This window comes from Nerophis lumbriciformis, linkage group LG01 (genome assembly GCF_033978685.3).
Source record: "Nerophis lumbriciformis linkage group LG01, RoL_Nlum_v2.1, whole genome shotgun sequence".
Taxonomy (NCBI): Eukaryota; Metazoa; Chordata; class Actinopteri; order Syngnathiformes; family Syngnathidae; genus Nerophis; species Nerophis lumbriciformis.
In genome coordinates this window covers 39386106-39409594 of record NC_084548.2, presented here as the reverse complement: position 1 = coordinate 39409594, position 23489 = coordinate 39386106, and the positions used below count along the sequence as shown (strand labels likewise).

Sequence of the window (23489 nt, the reverse complement as noted above, 5' to 3'; positions counted from 1 at the left end):
TAGGCGCAAAGTTGAAAAGCCAGTATCTGTGATGGTATGGGGGTGTATTAGTGCCCAAGACATGGGTAACTTACACATCTGTGAAGGCGCCATTAATGCTGAAAGGTGCATACAGGTTTTGGAGCAACATATGATGCCATCCAAGCAACGTTACCATGTCCCTGCTTATTTCAGCAAGACAATGCCAAGCCACGTGTTACATCAACGTGGCTTCATAGTACCATCACAGATGCTGACTTTTCAACTGTAGATATTGAAATCCTTAAATTCCTTGCAATAGCTGGTTGAGAAAGGTTTTTCTTAAACTGTTCAACAATTTGCTCACGCATTTGTTGACAAAGTGGTGACCCTCGCCCCATCCTTGTTTGTGAATGACTGAGCATTTCATGGAATCTACTTTTATACCCAATCATGGCACCCACCTGTTCCTAATTTGCCTGTTCACCTGTGGGATGTTCCAAATAAGTGTTTGATGCGCATTCCTCAACTTTATCAGTATTTATTGCCACCTTTCCCAACTTCTTTGTCACGTGTTGCTGGCATCAAATTCTAAAGTTAATGATTATTTGCAAAAAAAAATTGTTTATCAGTTTGAACATCAAATATGTTGTCTTTGGAGCATATTCAACTAAATATGGGTTGAAAATTATTTGCAAATCATTGTATTTCGTTTATATTTGCATCTAACACAATTTCCCAACTCCTATGGAAACGGGGTTTGTACATACATACATACATTGGTACCTAGTACGCTCCCACATACATACACAAACAGTAAATACCTACATACTCAAAGTTCGTACATCCACACGCACATTCACTGTACAAACATACACATACTGTACATATACCGGTACATTCACTGTACAAACATACACACACTGTACATATACAATTGCTGTACAAACACAAATACACATTCTGTGCATATACAAGTACATATGCATACATACTCTCATGCACATAATCACGTTTCATCAAACATATATTAACGTTGTTGCCCGAGGGTAAACTGGGTAACACATGGCACACTGACAAAGCTTAACCTATTGTTACTATAACAATCTACAAGATTAATATAGGTTGCTTCGCTTTCTTCCCCTCCATTTTTCTGCTTTCTTTCGTATCTCTAGTTATCATTGCGTATATGTATTGTTGCATTTGAACAACTGTATTGTTGATAATAGAGGTAAATTATTGGTATTGTTCACAATAGCGCTATTTCTATTGGTATTTGTATTGCTCCATTTGTAGTGTCATTGTCATTTTTGTATTATTTTTTATTTCGCTAACTGCTTATTTGCTTTAACTTGTACTATCATATTTGTACATGTTGTATTTGCTGATGTTGCTCTATTGCTGTTGTTGTTGTGTTTGCTGTTGTTGTTTTTGTCTTTCTGTCTAATCCCCCTCTTGTCCCCACAATTTACCCCTCTGTCTTCCTTTTTTTCTCTTTCTATCCCCTCCTGCTCCGGCCCGGCTGCACCAAATGATAATATAAATACTTTTAATAAAGTCAAATACAAATAAGGCAACAAGAGAAGTATCCTACACTTCTCTTTTGTAAAGTAAATCTGAACAGCCGATATGGGCATCTACATCAACTATATCTCCCTGAGAAGCTGGACAGGACAAAAAAAACAAAAAACAAAACTATGTATGTATGTACAGTCAGTAAAGTTGAGTGCAGCATGTTTACATAACCCAGGGGTCGCAACCCAAAATGTTGAAAGAGCCATATTGGACCAAAAATACAAAAACAAATCTGTCTGGAGCTGCAACAAATTAAAAGCCATATTACATACAGATAGTGTGTCATTAGATATAAATTAAATTAAGAGGACTTAAAGGAAACTAAATGACCTCAAATATACCTACAGATGAGGCATAACGATGCAATATGTACATATAGCTAGCCTAAATAGCATGTTAGCATCGATTAGCTTGCAGTCATGCAGTGACCAAATATGTCTGATTAGCACTCCACACAAGTCAATAACATCAACAAAACTCACCTTTGTGCATTCATGCACAACGTTAAAAGTTTGGTGGACAAAATGAGACAGAAAAAGAAGTGGCATACAACGCGTCCTAGAAAGTCGGAGCAAGTTATACATGTAAACAAACTACGGTGAGTTCAAGGACCGCCAAAATTAGTAGGACAAAACGGCACTCGAATCAGTGAAGCATATTTAATATAAACAGTGTGCTTTATAACAATTAGGGAGGGTTGTATCATGTTTGTCCTCCTACAGAAACCATATTAAAACAAAAAATATATTTTTTTCCCCTCATCTTTTTCCATTTTTCATACATTTTTGAAAAAGCTCCAAAGAGCCACTAGGACGGCGCTAAAGAGCCGCATCTAGAGCCGCGGGTTGCCAACCCCTGACATAACCAGAGGGCGCTTGTGTGTCACATGGCCCATGTATACAACATTGCAGGGACTGCGCACATTCTACCCTGCAGCATCCTCACAGCCACATCCGCAGTCGTCCTGCAAATCCAAAAACCTGAAAGGACGATGTAAACTACATCTGGGTAGTTTAGTCTGATATCGAAGTGCGCTGGGAAATAAGTAGCGGTCGAAAACACTCACTTCCTGGTTGCACTCCCTCTAACGACCAGGCGAAGATTTGCAGCGTCAGAAAACTGACACGTGGATTCTCTCCTCCACAGGACATCAGGACAAGCACACTCCCGCTCCTTCATTCAGTTTCCGGTTGTCTGTTCGTGTAGCTTTACCCCGGCTAGTTATGTTTCTCCCAGCGCTAAAAGCACGACGTGTCTTACTGCCTACGTTGCCGGGAAGAAAGTGAAGTAAACAGTCGAAGCTGGGAAGAGAGAGAGGGGGGCTGCAGCTACCGCGCATTGAATGGCCGTGACTCAAAAACATGGTAAGAACTATGGTCCAGATCTGGTCTGTCACAAGGAGCACCATCCACCCGACAAGATCGGCGTCCCTGGATGTCACAAGAAGTGGGATGAATACGACAATCACTGGCCGCGGTAATATTTTAAACCCTCATTGACTCATAATCCTAATGACATTTTAGTGCTATTTTCTGACTGGTGATCACGTGTAGCTAGCTTTGCCACGATAACTTGGGGTTAACGTAACTAAACAGTATTCTTAATGATAATTAATACTATTTAACTTGCTGTTTAATTGTTTTGACACAGATTTAGATGTTCTTTGTTAACACCCGGATTGTCAAATATAACAACGTGTTATGATGCATTTACTGTTTCTCCAATATGAGTACATTTTAAGGCAGGGGTAGGGAACCTATGGCTCTAGAGCCAGATGTGGCTCTTTTGATGACTGCATCTGGCTCTCAGATAAATCTTAGCTGACATTGCTTATCACGATAAGTAATGAATAATTCCGCTGGTAATCACAAAGCCATCAGCAAAACCATGCAGCACCAGAAGTCGCATTAATGGTAAGAAATATTTTATTTATTGTTGGTTACCTTCAGAATAACAATGTTATTAAAAAGAATAAGAGACTTATTCAGGCATGTGATTTTTCCATCTAAAGTCGGAATTCCGTCTTTTTTAATCTCGGGAAAAAAAATAATAATTATCTCCCGTTTTTTTTTTTCGACCCTTAATCAAGATTCGAGACGTAGTTTATATTACGCCGTAGTTGATTGGTCGATATGTTCCTTGTGACCAATCAGGACATCTGTTATGAATGATGACGTTAATAACGTCATCATTCATAATGGTTATTACCGCCATTTTCCATATGTAAACGATGTCTGTTCTCGAGAGAAAGGACGCTTTACGAGTAAAATGAATTGATAAACATGTCAAAAATAAGTTTCAATGGGACTGGATGGATAGGGAAATCACTGATACTGTTGGAAGAAGGAAGTTACGACTTTGTTCGGTGATTTTATTCGGAAAATCGATCGTCCCGGAAAGGTTTTGTGCACGTGGTGTCATGATAATATTGACTATGGATCACGAGGTTTCAAGGCTTTGGAAGTACATGCGAAACGCCAACAACATATCAAACAACTTGAAGAAAGGTATGTTCTATTAATGTTTTCATGTCTTTAAACACTAAAATATTTTCTTCAAATGGTGCTGTCTTTGTTAATTTTAGCATGTTAAATTGGTGAAAAACCAGGAGCTTCGGGGGGCATCGCCCCCCTTGTCCCCCCACCAGGGCACCGCCCTGGACCTGGCTGGGGGCCTTCGTCCCCCAGAACCTCGGAAATGTTTTCAGTCTTTTTCATTGTGGTCAAATCACATGCCTGCTTATTATACTCTAAACATGTTGGTCTTACTTAAAAATGCATGCATTTAGTTGTATTCAATGTTAAAAAAAATATTACATGGCTCTCATGGAAATACATTTTAAAATATTTGGCTTTCATGGCTCTCTCAGCCAAAAACGTTCCCGACCCCTGTTTTAAAGTGTATATGTCCCCCTGTGTAGGCCCGTGGCAAGGATATGGACAGTGGTGCTCCTACTTGGGACCTGCCTCCTCTACTGTGCCCGGGTGGCGATGCCCATCTGTGCAGTCAGTATGGCAGACAAGTTCAACTGGAGCAAGAGAGAGTCCGGTATGGTTCTGGGCAGCTTCTTTTGGGGGTACTGCTTCACCCAAGTGTTGGGAGGCTATGTCAGTGACCGGTATGTATAAGACATGGCATACGCATACTGAACCGTGTTTGCTTAAGCAGGGATCCCAGATGTGCGCTGTTTAGCGGAATTCTGCTATTTTTCTAGCCAAAGTAGTATTTATTTTCCATATAAAACCGCTAAAACAGTGGTTCTTAACCTTGTTGGAGGTACCGAACCCCACCAGTTTCATATGTGCATTCACCAAACCCTTCTTTAGTGAAAAATAAAAATAAAAATTATTTTTTCAAATTCAAGACAGTTAAGTTGTTTTACTGGCGCACAAAATGAACCGTGCATGAACATCACCTTGTTCAAAGAACAAAACCAACACAGTGCATGAACTCACAACAAATTACACACCTGCAAATCAGATGGAAAATTAGAGGGAACGTTGTTTGGGGGTATCCATAATACGCCGATAGAGAGAAGCTTTTATTTACACGATGAGTCGGGTGTGTCTTGACCTCCGCGGCGGAGGCACCGCCTAACCCCTGAGGCCGACTCACCGAACCCTTAGGGTTCGATCGAATCCAGGTTAAGAACCACTGAGCTAAAACAATGCGTATTGATCCAGTCAAGTTGCATTCGTGTGTTTTGGTCACCGTCTGTTGCTTCTTTTGACATCAGGGAACGCTCAGAAGTAATATACCTTGTGACTGCGCATAAAACGAGAAAACAAAAATGTCAGCTGCATTTTTGCTAGTAAACGTCTCCTTAACATCTTCACATTTTTAGGTACTTGTGTATTTAACATGTTAATATAATAGTATAAGATTGGTAAATATCGTGTAGTGCTCCGGCTTCCTCCCACCTCCAAAAACATGCACCTGGGGATAGGTTGATTGGCAACACTAAATTGGCCCTGGTGTGTGAATGTCAAATCAAATCAAATCAACTTTATTTATAAAGCACATTTAAAATTTACCACAGGGTTAGCCAAAGTGCTGTACAATGGGCAGGTTAAAAGATAATACGAGTACCGAGCAAACATAACACAACACAAACAGAACACGATAAAAAATAAATAAATAAAATATCCATCCATCCATCCATTTTCTACCGCTTATTCCCTTCAGGGTCGCGGGGGGCGCTGGAGCCTATCTCAGCTACAATAGAATAAATAAAAACATAAAAACATAAAAACAGGTTCACAGCAGGTGTATTATGGGGCGCCATTGCAGGATGGATATCACTCAGTGTTAAAAGCCATGGAATAAAAGTATGTTTTTAAGAGAGATTTAAAAACAGGAAGAGAGGAGGCTTGTCTAATACTCAGAGGTAGGTCGTTCCAGAGCTTGGGAGCAGCAACGGCGAAAGCTCTGTCACCTCTAAGCTTCAGCCTTGTGTCAGGGACCGTCAACAGCAGCTGATCGGCTGATCTTAAGGATCGGGTGGGGCAGTAAGGCTGAAGGAGGTCGGAGAGATAGGTTGGCGCGAGGTTGTTTAGACATTTAAAAACAAATAAAAGGAGTTTAAAATTGATTCGATAACGCACAGGGAGCCAGTGAAGGGACACTAAAATAGGGGTGATGTGCTCACGTCTGCGGGTCTGTGTTAGCAGACGAGCAGCAGAGTTCTGCACGAGCTGCAGGCGGGCGAGGGAGGCCTGGCTAATGCCTACATACAGGGCATTGCAGTGGTCAAGACGAGTCGAGATAAAGGCGTGGATTAATTTCTCAAGATCATGTCCTGATAGAAGCGGTTTCACTTTCGCTATTTGGCATAATTGATAAAAGCTTTTTTGAACGACGCTGCTGATTTGTTTTTCGAATTTAAAATCTGAGTCGAACTTTACCCCCAGGTTTGTGACACAGTCGCTGAGATACGGGGTCAGAGTGCCGAGGTCAACGTTGGGGGAGGGAGAGCGACTTGGACCGAACAACATAACTTCTGTTTTGTCTTCATTTAGGCTCAGGAAGTTAGCTGAAAGCCAGACTTTGATGTCGTGCAGGCAGTCAATAAGACGTTGAACCGTGTTATTTTGTGCCATGGGAAAATAAATCTGGCAATCATCGGCATAAAAATGAAATGCAATACTGTACTTCCTAAAAATAGAACCAAATAAAATTGGGGCAAGGATTGAGCCCTGGGGGACCCCATGTGGTAAAGGAGTTGTGGAAGACATAAAACTGTCTACTTTTACACAAAAACTCCTGTCGGTTAGGTACGACCGGAACCAGTTGAGGGCGGCGCCCTTAATGCCCACACAGTTCTCAAGACGAGTGTGAGTGTGAATGTTGTCTGTCTATCTGTGTTGGCCCTGTGATGAGGTGGTGACTTGTCCAGGGTGTACACCGCCTTCCGTCCGAATGCAGCTGAAATAGGCTCCAGCACCCCCCGTGACCCCGAAAGGGACTAGCGGTAGAAAATGGATGGATGGATGGATTTGAAATAACGCATATGTGTTTTGTGTAATTGCTCGCTCTGGCAAGCTCACGATTTTTTCAACATATCGATGAAGAAAGATATCCTCCATTAGAGAGATTGCAGAACGGTGTCTCGGTTGGATGCGGGGATAAAGAATTATTTGAATTGGTCGTGGTTACAAAAAGAAGTCGAAGGATACCTGCTTTCGAAATTCAGTTTCAAGCTCAACACTTTGCAGTCTTTGCGATGGGAAAGTGATCAAAGGCAACGGCTGGTTGTCATTCCAACAGCATTGCAAGGGAAGCAAACAATCAAAGAAAAAGAGATTGAGAAAACAAAACTACAAACTGCCTGGTCAGTCATTATCATAAGTTACTACTCTTAGTAATAATATGGCATATTGCTTTTGACCAGTCAATGTTATGTCTCATGATTTTAATCATGATTTACAATAGTAAACCCACTAACTTGTACTCGATCTAGTGCTGCATGGCCAAAGTTGCCTTAAAAGCACTATCAAGTATAATTATGAACGTATTAAGATTACATGTAACAAGAAGCTTCATGTTATAATTGAACAAACTTGTAGCAGACACCATAAATGCAATCTTACATCCATGACTTTACTAAGTCACTCTGTAGTTCAACACAATATTTCAGTCTTTACAATTACAATGTTTGTTATCATAATTATGTCTTTATTCTCTTTTTTTTTTTCTCCGCACTTTTTTCCCCACGTGAAAACTTTTAACTAAATGTATATGTTGGAAATGCCTTACAAAGTATCTTAAAAATGGCTAAAATGTTCCCCTGAATCCCCCAAAGGACCCCCTTGACTTTTTTTCCAATCTCTCTTCTTTTTTCTTTTACCTCACTGGGATCCCTGCTGTAAATATGATCTTTAAGATCCTGCTGGTGGTCAGCATTGATTAGCTTTTGTTTGCTGGGTCCACACACACATTGTTGGAAAATCACATGTTACAATGATGACCCATAATGATGTACTCAGTTATTTGTCGAGTTACTCTATTTAAACAGTCGGGATGTGTAGATGAATGGATGCTATTCAGGTGATCACCCAGTCACTGGTAGAAGGTAATAATGCAGTCATGTGTTTCAAGGGTGGGAGGAGAGAAAGTCCTCCTGCTCTCTGCAGCTGCCTGGGGCTCGATGACAGCCTTTACCCCCTTCTTGGCTCATTTCTGCTCCCAGCCGATGTTCTCCATGACACTGGCCCGCTTCCTCATGGGCCTTTTACAAGGTAAAATAGTTTGATTCCTCAATACAAAACTTAAAAAGTAGTGATGTACCCCTCTTTTGTCAGATTTATAGACATTGCCACACACCAGTGTTTGAGAACCACTGCCATACACATTACTGTAATGTAAATCAAATGTTAGTTGTTCTGCAAGTCATAGATATTTTCTGTGATGACTGGCAAGCTGTTACATGTAACCAAAGAACTGTGAAACAAGTTAAGACACTTTTCATAAATGGGTGTATGCTCTATACACATTAACTAATTGTCATTCTACTGTGCGGCTTGTCACACTTGCAAGTTAGAAGTACAATAATACACTTTTGCATATTGTCTAGATTCTTTGTTGTTTCATGATTTAATTAATTTAGTATCTTACTTATCAGTCGTGTGCTCTTGAATGCAGGTGTTCATTATCCTTCTTTGGCAAGCCTATGCTCACAAAAGGTGGTGGAGAGTGAGCGAGGCTTCCTCATGAGCACTGTGGGCAGCGGCTCATACCTGGGGTGAGTCACGTCTTACATAAAGATATGGTTCGGGCCATCTTAACTCACGCTCAGGCAACCTATTTCAGCACTCTTGTGATTGGAGGGGCTGGTTCCCTCATGCTGGACCTATATGGATGGGAGAGCGTGTTCTATGTGTCAGGTCTGCTGGCAGTAATTTGGGCATACTGCATGTGGAAATACTTACTCAAAGGAGAAGGCAAGTGAGATTTTCAATTAATGTTTGGTGTCGAGTTGCTGCTTATCAGTACACATGAGGTCACTGCCCTTACGTATTCCCACCCTCCTGTGTTCACACTCCATGTACTCATAGGGCCCATTATATCTCTGGAATCCCTGGGAAATAGTGGTCCGCAGGCCAGACTAGCCAAAAGACATTGGTTACGGCTCTTCAGACAACCTGCAGTCTGGTGAGACAATATTTTAACACAAAGATTTACAGAGGCGGAAAACAGGTTCAACAAGTATAAGAACAGGCTATCAAATAACTACTTCGAAAATATCGAACCAACCTGGCACAAAGGATACCAGATACTGGGTCAGTTGAGGGCTTGAATGACATCATAGATCGAGGAAATAATCTAAATTGTAAAGAAATGTAAATCCAGGACATCAACTGACTGTAATGGAAATGATATGAAAGCGATAAAAGAAGTCAATGAAGACATTTCGGAACCTTAAATTTACAATGCATCCGGAAAGTATTCACAGCGCTTCACTTTTCCACATGTTTTTATGTTACAGCCTTATTCCAAAATTCACAAAAAAAAATGTTCTCAACATTTTACAGACAATACCCCTTAATCACAATGTGAAAAGTTTATTTTTTTTAATGTGCACATTTATTAAAAATAATAAAAATAAAAATAAACCTCACATGTACGTATTCACAGTATTTGTTCAATACTTTTGTTGATGCACCTTGTAGCCACAAGTACTTTTGTATACAATGCCAAAAGCTTGGCACACCTATCTTCAGTCAAGATGCACTGCACAGCCGCTTCTAAAATACCCATAACACGTGGTAAATGTCTCCTGCTTGTTTGAAAACACACCAAAACACCACAGGTAGGAGAATGATAACATGGATGTACAGTAAATATAGTGTCTCCGTGGTGGTGCCCGGTGTCGTACATGCAAAATCCTCATTTTTAATTGCACACGCAGTCTTAGTAGATCGCACGCAACACGCCCATACATGCTATTTTAAAGATTGCTCATGCTGGTTAGCGCATGTTATTTTGATTTTAGTACATCAGACCAACAATGTTGGATTTAGAGAACATACAAGCCCTTTATTAATTTAATAAAACATATTTAATTCAATGACTTGATGCATTCGCAAAAAGCTAAAATTATGCATAAAGAAAACTATAACCTGCTACTCAAGAATGTACAGCACTTATTCTCAACAAAAGAGGGGAAATATAATCTCAGTGACAAATCTAACTTAAAAGAATGTGCATGCACGTACAACACTTAAAACCTTTGACACATCAGGCATTAAAGGAATGGGTTAAGCAAAGAAGTCAGACAATGTACTAATATGATCCAGTGTATGTTGCTAATCAAACTACAAGTATTTGCTCAGTACAAAGAATAATAATTATGATAAATGTCTTGAACTTATTGAAATTAAGATATACATCTCATTTAGTGAATCATAACTGACTTAAAGGGGAACTGTAAAATAAAAAATGTGCCTATTGTTCACAATCATTATTGAAGAGAAGAAGACAAACGTTTTTTTTTTTTTTTTTTGCATTCTAACATGTAAACATCGTCTTGTTCTATGTCGCTCGCAATGCAGCTAATGGGAGCAATCAATTCTACCTCTAAATCACTTTAAAAATGCATTCAAAAACCGCCTCCAATACTTCATTTACGTTCCGTAACCTGTATAATAACCAAACTGGTGACATTGTTATTGTACGAGCAAACACTGAGGAACTATTTTTGTAGCGTACTAACACATCGGTGTGCTACATTATTAGCCGTAAAAGCTAACTACGGAAAGACATAAGCTAGCTTCTACGACCGCACGGAACGCGTTTGAGTCTGTAATGCACAACACTGCGATAGGACACCAATCTGTACTGACTGAAAAACATGAACAATCAAATTACAGTATCTGTAAAGTGTTAGCCCACATTTCATGTTTTGTTTGTACACCGCTAACCAGACAATGTACAAAAGTATGTACTCTAGTTTTAATAACACGCATGACTTCGTGTATCATGATCAATATTAATGTGTGACTCACTCGATGGACAGTTGTGCATTTTGTCCAGCTGGCCGGGCACATTCTTTCTGGTTTATTTGGGGTAAGCCGTTTGTGTCGAAATAGCTTGTCTCCAAATTCCACATTTGCAGCTTCGTGTCACACTGACCTCACTCTATCGGCTTCCATCTGCCCCAATGTTTCACCCTTTTCTACGTGCTCGCTTCAAGAAGCAGTAGTTCATCCTTCGTTCATCAAATTAAAAAAGATAAGGTTGTGAATCCTCATTTGTCCAAAAATAGTCGTTTTCATCGTCTGTTGCCAAGTCTGCTATGATTAGAAGACACACACGCCTTAGTATCCGGAAGTAGGAACACAAAGTTTTTGCGAGAAGTCGGAAGTGCGCTGCTATTGAAACGGAAATCGATGCGCCGGGGAATTAGTTCTGGCAATGATTAAAACAACGAAAATACGGTAAATATTGTACATATTACATATTGTTATGAACGTATTTGTTACTACATTATATATAGACTTGCAGTGTGTATACAAAATGTTGATGGAGGCATGTGCGTTCTTGTCTTTCATGATAGTGAACAATAGGCAAAATTCCAAAAAAAGTGCAGTTCCCCTTTAACTATGTATTAACATACTTGTTGTATTTTCAAATATTTGATGTAAATTGTGTTACAAATTAGGAACAAGAGATAAACATATGTTTTAGTAATTGCTAAAAGGGTTGGGTTAAATAAGCTTTGCGTCTTCCTACTCCTTTTCAGATATGTTGTAAAAGGAAATGGAAATATGTGTGTCGTATCATATTGAAACTGTATACATGTTCGAAGTAAACTTCAACCACCCAAAAATCAAGAATTAGAGCATACATACAGTATACTTAGGAACAATTCATTGTCAAAGGACCGTGTTGCAGATAAGAAGGCATTGTTGAATCCAGTGTCTTCATCTAAAAGGAATATTCATGCAGGAAGATGTTTTCATTCATCGTGAGTACCAGTTCGCTGGAAAAATATATGGTGGTGTTTGTGATGGGATTGTTGACAAATGTCTGATGTTGATTACTCCCCTGTTTCACCTCATCTCCTACATGTTAGGAGGATACAAGTCATGTGCTCCCTTTTAAGAACCTTTGTGTGTTAACTGTTCTCTTAACATTGTGGTCTCTAAGGTAGAACCAGATGCACAGACATCACTGTCATTAATGTGTGTTGCTGTTTTGCTTTATTTCCATACCAGTGCCGTGATCATTACGCACCTTTGCACAGCAAGCACCTTCTTCACTCTGTTGTCATGGCTGCCGACCTTCTTTATAGACACTTTCCCTGATGCTAAGGTAACATGATCACTTGAAATTTTGAAAAAGGGAAAAAGGTTCAAGAAAAAACAGATTGTTGATCAAGAGTGAGGCAATGATGTTTACGCTAAAGCGTTCTCGTTGTACTAGTTATCATGGCCACACTCCTTTTGTTGTTGTTAATAGCAAACAAATTAGCGAAAATATATTAATGCACCCTAAAAAGAAGGCCTTTGAGTGGATTTTTTTTGTGGTTTATTTGTTTTTATTGTATTTATTGAATATCAGTTACTCCACTATAACATCATAATCTATTTTGTTCCTCAAAATATTACAAACAAGGTGAAAAAAGCAGTCATCGCTTTTAAATTAAATTGCATTTTTGAATGTAATGTCAGCTACATAATGAGCATTTAACAAAATGCAACGCTGACATTCCAAAAAGGCACGCGAGTTGAGGAAACAGGAAGATGCAGAGCACTGTGAGCGCCAATTGCAAAATCTATATTAATTAAATGGATAGGTAGAAGTCTAGGTACTTGTTAAATACATCAAGGAACTAGACAAATACTGAATATGACATTATTTCGACTACAAGTACATAAAAGACACAACTAATAAACAACTACAAAAGTGACAGATTCTACAATATTAAAGGTGCTGTTTACAACTTCCTCACTGTAACATTTTTTGTAGCAAAAAATATAACAAGAACACCACCTACCTTATGTTGCCATCAGTGGTTTAACAGAACACATTTGTTTTATAATTCTCTATATTTTTCACAATTACAAACACTATGAAATAAGTTTTTTTACCGGCCCGGATAAAATGATTAGTGTTTAAGGTGGTCACTCACCTGGTCTCGTCAACACATATGTGCAGGCAGCACGGATAAAATGATTAGTGTTTAAGGTGGTCACTCACCTGGTCTCGTCAACACATACGCGCAGGCAGCATGTGCACACTGCAAAAGCAGTCCAAGAGAATCAACAATTTGCCGTCATGTTGTTTTGATAGAATATACATTCAATGGCAAGTCACGTTAACTACCCAAATTGCTATTATTAGCTAACAACACCTAAAGCTAGTGCGCGGGCCTGAGTTATGTATGTTCGTAATGCGTCATTACGTACAAAAAGCCGTAAGAGGGCAGGATATACTTTGTAAACTACATTGGAAGTTGGCGCCCTCTCGGCATCTGTGTAAATGTTGCAAACAGCCCTTTTAAGTACAATACATAACATTCATTGACTATCACCAATAAGTTATTACGTATTAATTTTTTCCCAACACCTTCCCTTCTTTCAAACAGAAGGTGATCTTAATGTAAACATGTAAAAGTTATGGTGTGAATTAACTATCAGGAAAATACATGGAGAAGGGGAAGGATTAAATATAAGCGTTGCTTCTTCCTACTCCTTTTCAGATATGTTGAAATGTGCAAATGTCACCAAATGATGTTCCTTAATGTAACTTGATAAACGTGTGAAACTAATAAATCCTAACTGGATGAGTAAACCTAGATGTAAGATATTCTCAATACTGAAAACAAAAAAGATTATCTGGGAATTATTTTTCTCATTCTTGTCAATACAAATATGCGTCCATATGCAATTCAGGGATTACCGTATACGTAATAACCCGGTTTGCGCCAGGGAAAAAAAAATCAGCTGTCCAAAAATGCTTACTCTTCAAACCAATATCCTTGAAACAACAATTTTAGTAAATGAGTGAATACTTCTTTTAAAACTTAACTTTCACTAACAAATTGTACACCTCCATAGGATTACATGTAATTAGTTTAATTGCATTGCATAAAATGCATGTGTTATTCACAAAGAAAGTAGGGGCAACATATACAATTCTACAAAGTTAAATTGAAACCTTTTTCATTGGGTCATGCCCCACCCTCGCACAGAAAGAAAATGAAAACAAACATTGCCTGGTTTTGCCGTCTCAGCTATCCCATGTGTGCTGGTGATTTCATAATAAAGTTCCTGAATCCTTATGCAACAATTTGCTCCCCTAGGGTTGGGTGTTCAATGTCATTCCTTGGTTGGTGGCCATTCCCTCATCCCTTTTCAGTGGTTGCCTGTCGGACCATCTAATTAGTCAAGGTATAAAAGTAAAACCTGAGCACTTTGCCTAATGTTTTGAAGTTTGGTTTCACTTGTGATGTGTCTTGTTTCCCCCCATTGTTATCAGGATTTGACACAGCTTCCGTGAGGAAGTTAATGCAGGTATAGTCATCATTAATCTCATTGAGTATCATGTAACCCACAAAGTCCACTGCACACAAACATCCTATTCCCTAAAGTGCTGCGGTCTCTGTAATGTTTGATGTTGTTGTTTTTTTTTCTGTGAATTCATTCCTATAGTTTTTTTCCATGGGTGTTTCCAGTGTGTTCACCATCCTTCTCTGTGGCAACATCACATTCTCTTGGGCCATAGCCTATGTGTCAGCCACTATGGGCCTCACCACCTTTAGTCACAGGTACTGCCACTTACCTTGCACTTTTTAAAATCTTTACCCTATAGTGGGGGCCCTTAGGGAGATTTTAGGGTGTGTTCATTCACTTTTGTCTAAAAGCGCCAAATTTGGCACAGGGCATACTTAAATGATTTGGCTAGGTGACCTTTGGCGTCGCCACAGCGGCTGATCCAATATGGCCACCACCTGAACACGCTTTTGCCTCTACATTTGAACCAGATGAGCTACAAATCCAAACTTGGTGTCTATTTCATGTTTTTTGACAATTACAAATATGATGGAAAAATCATCTTTATGATTGGGTGTGTCTGGACACCTAATTAGCATATTTACAAGATGGCGACTATGTAAAAATTAGGTGTACCTTAACTTTTGATACTTTTGGCAGACTATTTTAGGTTTTTTGAGCATCAGAAACATACTGGAATGATCAGATTTATGATCATTTATTTATTAGAGTACTTTAATTTCCATATTAACAACATAGCCATTATCTACCAAAATGTATTGTACATATATTTCAACACAGATAGAATGTAAAGCTACAGATATATTTCATTGTAACATTAGTAAAAGTAGAGAAAGTCAGTGTTACCCCCCTTCCCCCTGTAATATAGGTTTCTGGTTCAACAGAAACAGAAACCTAAAAGTAGAGAAAGTCAGTGTCCCCCACCCCTGTAATATAAGTTTCTGTTTCAACAGTTACATAAACCTAAAAGTAGAGAAAGTCAGTGTCCCCCACCCCTGTAATATAGGTTTCTGTTTCAACAGTAACATAAACCTAAAAGTAGAGAAAGTCAGTGTCCCCCACCCCTGTAATACAGGTTTCTTTTTCAACAGTAACATAAACCTAAAAGTAGAGAAAGTCAGTGCCCCCCCCCTGTAATATAGGTTTCTGTTTCAACAGAAACAGAAACGTATCTTACAGAGAAGGCTCCGACACTGTTATCCACACTGTGATAATAGTTTGGTCCCTCGACAGGCTACTCTTGTGTCTCCTGACTTCTCCTGATGTGAAAATCATACAGAAGAGCTTATCTATGTACAGTCATTCTACTGCCTAATCTAACTTTGTGAAAATCATCAACTTTATTTTCATGTAATGCATTTTTCAGTGTAGCTATTATCAAACAATATGGCCTCCACATCATCTGATAGTAATAGTAGCAGCATCAGCATCAATTGGGACTTATGTTGTCTCTGCCAATTACAGTCTGATGACCCCTTACAAACACCCAAAAGCGAAGGACTTTTGTCGCTAGAAAAGGATCTCAAAGATTTCATTGAAATTGCGAATGCTATATCTTCATGTATAAATGTCACAATTGATCATGTCGTTGTGGCTTGTGCAGCCCTTTGAGACACTTGTGATTTAGGGCTATATAAATAAACATTGATTGATTGATTGATTGATTGATTGATCAATTGAATGATGGTTCAGGTATCGCATCAACACTTGTATTAAATAAGGCCAAATACCACAAACGCTGCAGAAGCTACTGTAGTAGTTCTCGTGTTAAAAGGGCTCGAAAGCATGAGGAGCATGCTGTCCCCTCCTTATTAAGTCCTAAAAAGCTTTGATCAAGTCAACCCCAAACCAGTGGTATTCATTGTGTGATATGTGAAGGGGAGCATACGAAAGATCTGCACAAGGCATTAACAAATAATGTTGATTCCAAAATGAAAGCTGGGCAGAATCTAGTAAAGATTTTAAACTTCTTGGGAGATTAGTTACTCAAGCGTCTGATGTGCACGCAGCAGATGTGTACTATCATACCAAACGTTATCTGAACTTGAGATATGCAGCACAAGTTGCACAACATAAAACATCTTCCAGCATATCAGAAGAAGAAGCATCTACCAGTGAATCCAGGGAAACCTTTGACCCTCTGACTATAGCGCAAATTGTTGCCCTAGTTGAGGATTCAGATTGCTCCTTCACGATTTCAAATTTAAGGCAACTCTTGAGAACCCTTATGAATGAACGTGGGTATGTCTGTTGTTATAATGAACCTCACACAACAAGATTCAAGAAACATCTCCTCTCTTTTCTGCCTGACTGGAGTGAACACCAGAAAGGGAGGGAGACGTACATTGCAAGCAAGCAAAAAGTGGCAGACAGTGTAGCTAGAGGCCATGATTCCAACCAGATTGATCAAGATGAGGCACTTTTGTTGACAAGGGCTGCCTTGGTTTTACACAAGTATTGTTTACAACCAGGACACAAATTTGATGGCACCTTACCTTCCAACTGTCTTACGGTATCTGTTCCTGAACCTTTAAGAGTATTCAATGACATTGTCCTTCAAGGACCAGGACTCCTCAAAGCCTATGAGGATTATACAGAAGGGCACTGCTGCAGGCCAGTTTTTATTGGAGTCAGGCAACCTTCGTCAAACTGAATATTCCCAATTTTGGAATGTGGGGATGGAACAGCTCGACAACAAAGACTTGGGAACCATACTGGACCCATCTGCCTGATGCCAGTACAGCCTGTGCCATCCTTCTTTGCTGCGGGTGCAAGAAGTCTTGTTGCACCTCATTGTGTGGATGTGAGGGTCCAGCACACTAACCTGGATGCGCACACTTGGTGCAGCTTTTGTCAAGTAATTGAGGAACAAAAACAACAACAACCCCACCCCCCCAAAAAAATAAAAATTAAATTATATAATTTAAAAAAAATACAAAAGGGAGAGAAGAAGACAGCCTCCACGTGGCCTCCCCCGCAAGTAGCCAAAGAGTAGTGCCCTTTAAGCACCCCCCCGACATTTCATATAAACATTAGAAAGGAATCATGCATGTTGCACCAGGTTTTACTCATAACAATGCCCAAGTTACGTCCAATGTCTTCAGAATAGCAAAACGCCACTTGGAAATATGCAAATTAGGGGTCTAGACACACCCAAAAATAAAAATGAGCATTCCAACACATTTGTAATTGTCAAAACGCATGAAATAGACACCAAGAAAACATTTGTAGCTCATCTGTTTCAAATGTTAGAGACAAAAGCTATTACAAGTGGCGGCCTTATTTGATTGGCCGCTGTGGCGACCCCAAAGGTCACCGGCGCGGGCGCCCTAGCTAAATCATTTAAGTATGCCCTGAGCTATACCTGTGCCAAATTTGGCGCTTTTAGACAAAAGTGAACGAAAATATCCCTAAGGGCCTCCACTACTATGCAAGTTTTGAGTTATGTGACAGCCCAAGCGCTTACAAAGAGGGCCTTCGCTACCACACCAAGACAGAATAGCCATCCGTTTGTGGGGATCGTTTGTACAGTACATAGTCAACATTCATTGTCAAAGTCATAGCTTGCGGGTGCAGTTCATACTTGGGCCTTCAGAAGGGATTTAGACAACATAATCCACCTCTTAATAATATCACTATCACATCGCAATCATACAAACCATCATTATTATATAAAAATGCAATAAAACAAGGCACGGCATTACAGAGAGTCATTTCGCATATTGGGAATGCATGTCATTATTGCAATAGTAATAACCCCAGTTAATTATTTATGTTTTAATTAATAGTCACCAAACCTGCGCACCAGAACATTATCATTTGGGGTCTTTGATTAGAGCAATGTAAAATGACAAGAGCGGAGGAAAACATAGCAGGCCATGCAATTATGACGACGTGGCTAGTGCCCGCGTCTGTCTTTGCTGTAACTTGAAACAGATGGCTTGTGACCGTAATGCATGGCAAGGGGAAAAAAAGTAGTGGTCACCAAAAGTAACCTACAAGTTAGACGTCTGGAGGTGTTTGGTGTACGAAACGTGGAGAAAATCTCACCCTTAAAAGAGGTGTCGGGCCACCTATTGGATTGTTCGTCCTAATAGGACATGGTGCTGCAAAAGCAGACATAACCGCAAGGAGCGGCCCACTATTTAATTAATAAAGATGAAGTGGTGAAAGTCGAGTGCAGAGGAAAGAGATGATAAGCCCCCCCCTCCGAATTGTCGGCCAGTCAGAGTAACCCACTAAAGTTAGACTCCAGATGTTGCCCATGTAGTTGCGAAAGTGCCTCACTCAGTAGTAATCCTGCCATAGCAGTTTGGTTTGGTGAAACAATCTGTCATGTCAAATTAGAATTTCACCTGGCTATTTTAACACTGGCAACAGGTCACGTCACAACAGACACTGGAAGTAAATCAGTCATTCATACTTGATAGGGCACATTTCCATAGCGGTAAACGGAAAACATCATTTAATGAATCTACAGCATCACACATCATAATGTGCCACACAGGACTAGTTCAGTTTCTCTTCTAACAGACCTTTTTGTTTTTCCAGTGTAACTTTGTAATAGTTGTTTTCATACAAATACAATTTTGCTATGTTGGTGATTTTTAACCCTAACTAAAACATGCAGTATATATTTGCAAAAAACATGCTATTTATCAGAGTTGATTCTGAAAGCAAAACGGAATTTTGCTCTGTAAGATGGAGTCATTGTGGAAATCGAACACATTTGTCTCATAGTGTATTTGTAACCATTCATCCAGTTATCTTCATTTTATTTAAATAATGTATTCTCTATCCCCTGTTTATTAAGTTTGTGCATTTTATTTACCAATTGCCATACCTCTTCTTAATTCTAATGTTTATATTTTGAGTGAATTGATCAAATGAATTAAAGTATGTTTTTATTTTTACAGCGGTGTGTCTGTAAACGTTCAAGACCTTGCTCCATCTTGTGCAGGAGCCTTGTTCGGTAAGTTTAAAAGGATTTACTTGACAACCATACAAGGGGTTTTTCTTTAATCCATAATGTGTGTGCCTGCATTTCTCTGACAGGTGTTATGAACACATGCGGAGCATTCTCAGGTGAGTTTATTTCAAGTTGAGCAGCAACAGAAAAAAAAATCACTTTATGAATCGTTCATCTTTTTACAATCTATTAGGTCAAATAATTAATCTACCTTTCAAAACCCTGGCTTTGAGCTCACGTGCCGGCTGTTCAGGCATGCTCCCATGTGTCATATATATTTAATCAAGAAGTCATCATGACATGCCAGATGAATAATGGAGGCCACCGTGTTATAGACAATTGGTGGTCCTGTGAGGGAGTTGCAATGAACTTTTGACATTTTCTCAGCAGCACACAGATCTATCAAACCGACCTGCCATTTTTTTTACTCGATCCCCTGTTCTATTGTGCTGACATTGTGTGTGTTCCTTTGCAGGGGTCCTCATGGTATATTTCTCGGGGTATCTCATCGAGTCCACAGGCTCATGGGCCTCCATGTTTGGTCTCATCACCGCCGTCAATCTGCTAGGCCTGTGCACTTTCCTGGCTTTTGGTCAGGCCCGCCGCGTCGACATTGACCCTAGCAAGATTCGCCACCACCATACCCGCATTTGAATACTCTGTCCTTAAAGAGAGTGGAGGAGTTTCATCCTGATCACGGGAGGTGTGGCTCTCTCTGTATCTCTCGAGCTCATAGACAAACACATGTGTAAAAGGTGTGTTAAGCACACAGCTGAGTCTGCTTATTAATCACATCATCACCAAAAAACGTTTGCCATGGCTGGTGAAGGATATCAGGAAAAAAAGCACACCATGCTTAAATGTCAACTAGCTACACCTTGTAGTTTGTCTCTGTTATGAAGTTTTCATCTGCCTTTTCTCATTTATTTGCTTGTTTAACATAAACAAACATTACTTTTCACATAAATTTGGGGGAGGGTGGTGCATTGGCCCGTGAAGATATCATTAATTCCGAAAACTGCACATCATTGTTTACTCACTTGTTAGCAGTCTGAAATGTTCTATATTTTAAAAGCCTTAATCCCTCAGTATACACTTCATTAGTCTTGACAACAAAATGAATGCATGTGGTAATTATGAAGCTGTACAATTTGTTGGAGGCAGAAGTGTACCCAAAGCACTTTTACAAAGTCATCTCATGACTGAGTGCTTTTCCAGTTACAAAAAGCATTAAGCGTTAGTTTCTTTGTGTTTTTTTGTCCCCATCGCCATGGTTACACATGCCTGTTACAGAGAGGTGCAAGATGAATGAGTTTGTTCGACCTGTTTGTCGTCTCAGCAAATGTTTAATCAGAAAGACCAAAGTTACTGAAAATGTTTAGTTTCTTAGCTTTTTTATGTCGTTGCACGCTGTATTTGCAATCATTTTGAGTACCTATATATTTATACGGCTTAAAATTGTTTTTGCAGTCTCAAAATATTTTTAGAGAGCGTAAAAGTATGCAAACATGATGCAGTATGAATGAGACTATAAACCTCTGTAGTCCTTATTAGAGTCTCGGTGGAAACACCTATTGCACTTACTGTAGAACTGTCAAACAGGAAGTTAAGTCAGTGATTGGGGTATTTGTGATGTGTTTCTCTGCGCACTAATTTGTCATGCTGTCCTCTGATGTACAGTGCCCATGTCATACACTGACATGATGAATGTTGCAGGCCTTAAATTTGACAAAGATCTGTGTTCTATTGTTGCACATTCGGAACAAAAATTGAATGTAAGACTTAAAATGAATGCTTGTAGCTTTTAATTTCTGTTAGATGTCATATCTAACTTGACTTTAGTTGACTATGCATCTAGATTTTTGTGCCTGTTTGGAAGTCACAGTGGGTTTAATTGTGTCATTTTATCTTTTCTTTATTTTCACCAAACAGCACATCGTGTTTTGGATTCTGTAATGGCTGTTTGTAAAATCCACCTTATTAGTTGTTGCAAAAATGGGAGTTCAGTGTTGTTTGCATACTTTCTATGTATGTAACACACAATATGGCTATTTATAATAATACACGTTGACATAAACAGGGTGTCTCAAAAATTGGATATCAATTACAATATCAAGTAATTACATGTCCTGAGAGAAATTTTAAAAAAGGCTTCATTTTTGGAAAAATACAATATGTATTACAAATTCTACAGCACTTTCAAACAAATATTTCAAAACTATACTCAACTTAAAATGAATTCTCATGCCACAATATGTGTTACTTTATCAGCTCAACAAATACCTGATATTCCTTATTTTTTATTTGTTTACCACATTGTTTGTCCATGTTGTTCTATCGTCTTTCGGTTACTATCCTGCCCAATGTTTTTTGTACAATAAGTTGCTCTTGGTGGGTTCCCCTGAGATTTTTGATTAAAACATACATCTGTAATTAAGAAATGCAATACTGGAGGAAAATTCAGTTTTGCAATTTAATTATGCTGTAATTTAAAAGCATGTCGTAACTTTGAATAAAAATTTATTTTGTCAACACTTGCGAGTTGGCTGCAATATTTTCATGTTCTTCCTGTGCATCACCACAGGGAGGCAGTAACGTATTGATAACAAGAAGAGTCCAACGTGACTTGACCTGACCTCCCAATGAATCATTGCACCAGCTATAGAATAGATTCTTCAGTAGACCCTGGTCCCACTAGGGGTCCACCCCAGCCCAACATCTCAAGTCCAGACCAGCAGGACGCAGTGTGTGTGTGTACCATATGGCAGGATACAGTGTGCCATGCTGGCTCGCTGGCACTTCCCATGTGTGAATGGCCAGACGCTAGTCAAACCAACCCACTCCTTGTCGTGGGACCCAACAGCTAAGGTTGCCATAGAAACAGGTGGCTTGTGGGGCGGTATAGCTCGGTTGGTAGAGCGGCCGTGCCAGCAACTTGAGGGTTGCAGGTTCGATCCCCACTTCCGCCATCCTAGTCACTGCCGTTGTGTCCTTGGGCAAGACACTTTACCCACCTGCTCCCAGTGCCACCCACACTGGTTTAAATGTAACTTAGATATTGGGTTTCACAATGTAAAGCGCTTTGAGTCACTAGAGAAAAAGCGCTATATAAATATAATTCACTTCACTTCACTTGTGACCATAATGCATGGCAAGGGAAAGAAAAGGAGGGGTCACCAAAAGTGACGACAAGTTAGACGTCTGGAGGACGGAACGTAGAGAAAACCTCACACTTAAAAGAGGTGACGGGCCACTTATTGGATTGTTCGTCCTAATAGGAAATGGTGCTGCAAAAGCAGACATAACCGCAACGAGAGACCCACTATTTAATTAATAAAGATGAAGCGGTGAAAGCCGAGTGCAGAGGAAAGAGATGATAAGCCCTCCCCCCCGAATTGTCGGCCAGTCAGAGTAACCCACTAAAGGTAGACCTCATCAGAGAGCCAGAGATACATGTAAATGAAATAGCCCTATTAATTAGTAATTAACATCAAGTTAATGACATTTCAGTGTGTCGCCATCTCATACTATGTCCTTTCTCCTGGTGGAGGGGATGTCTCTGGGTTTCCTGAGATGAATGCTAATTAGTGCAAAACTAAACTGCCATATAGGGCCACCTAATAATGTAGAAGCCCAGTTTAAGAGTGGTCATTGTTAGGGAGGATTAATCACTTTGTAGTAATAGATCAGGAGTCTTTATACGTCTGACGCCCCTTGGAGACTTGTGATTTTGGGAGGCATTGATGGGGTTTTTGTGCTAATTGCGCTGCGCCTGTTAGTTCAGTGTATCCCTTATGACTTATACTACTTTTAACCATTCTTACAATACGACATTCATAACCTTACAATATTTTATACTTTTCCAAAAAGCCGCCAAGCCAAGTCTGGGAAAGTGGCGCGCTATGCTGACAAAACGTGTGTGCCATTACACCAACGGGAGAGAAAAATCTTTGAAGAATATGGAAATATTA

General features: G+C 39.6%; 1 protein-coding gene across 3 annotated transcripts; it reads left to right on the top strand.

Annotated features, from left to right (window-relative positions):
• Positions 1–2454: 2454 nt before the first annotated feature.
• Positions 2455–22052, top strand: slc17a9b (solute carrier family 17 member 9b). 3 transcript variants are annotated; one of them, XM_061981050.2, is made up of 13 exons: positions 2463–3009; positions 4454–4651; positions 8131–8270; positions 8674–8773; positions 8842–8972; positions 9087–9183; positions 12249–12345; positions 14339–14426; positions 14515–14549; positions 14688–14803; positions 19466–19521; positions 19605–19634; positions 19994–22052. In XM_061981050.2, the coding sequence occupies exons 1-13, from the start codon at positions 2876–2878 to the stop codon at positions 20170–20172; spliced, it is 1401 nt and encodes a 466-aa protein (XP_061837034.1). In that variant the 5' UTR covers positions 2463–2875; the 3' UTR covers positions 20173–22052. The 3 variants fall into 3 exon arrangements, with proteins under 3 accessions (XP_061837038.1, XP_061837034.1, XP_061837044.1); XM_061981060.2 differs by having other exon boundaries at positions 2861–3009; positions 4454–4581; XM_061981054.1 differs by lacking the exon at positions 14688–14803 and having other exon boundaries at positions 2455–3009.
• The last annotated feature ends 1437 nt before the right edge of the window (positions 22053–23489 follow it).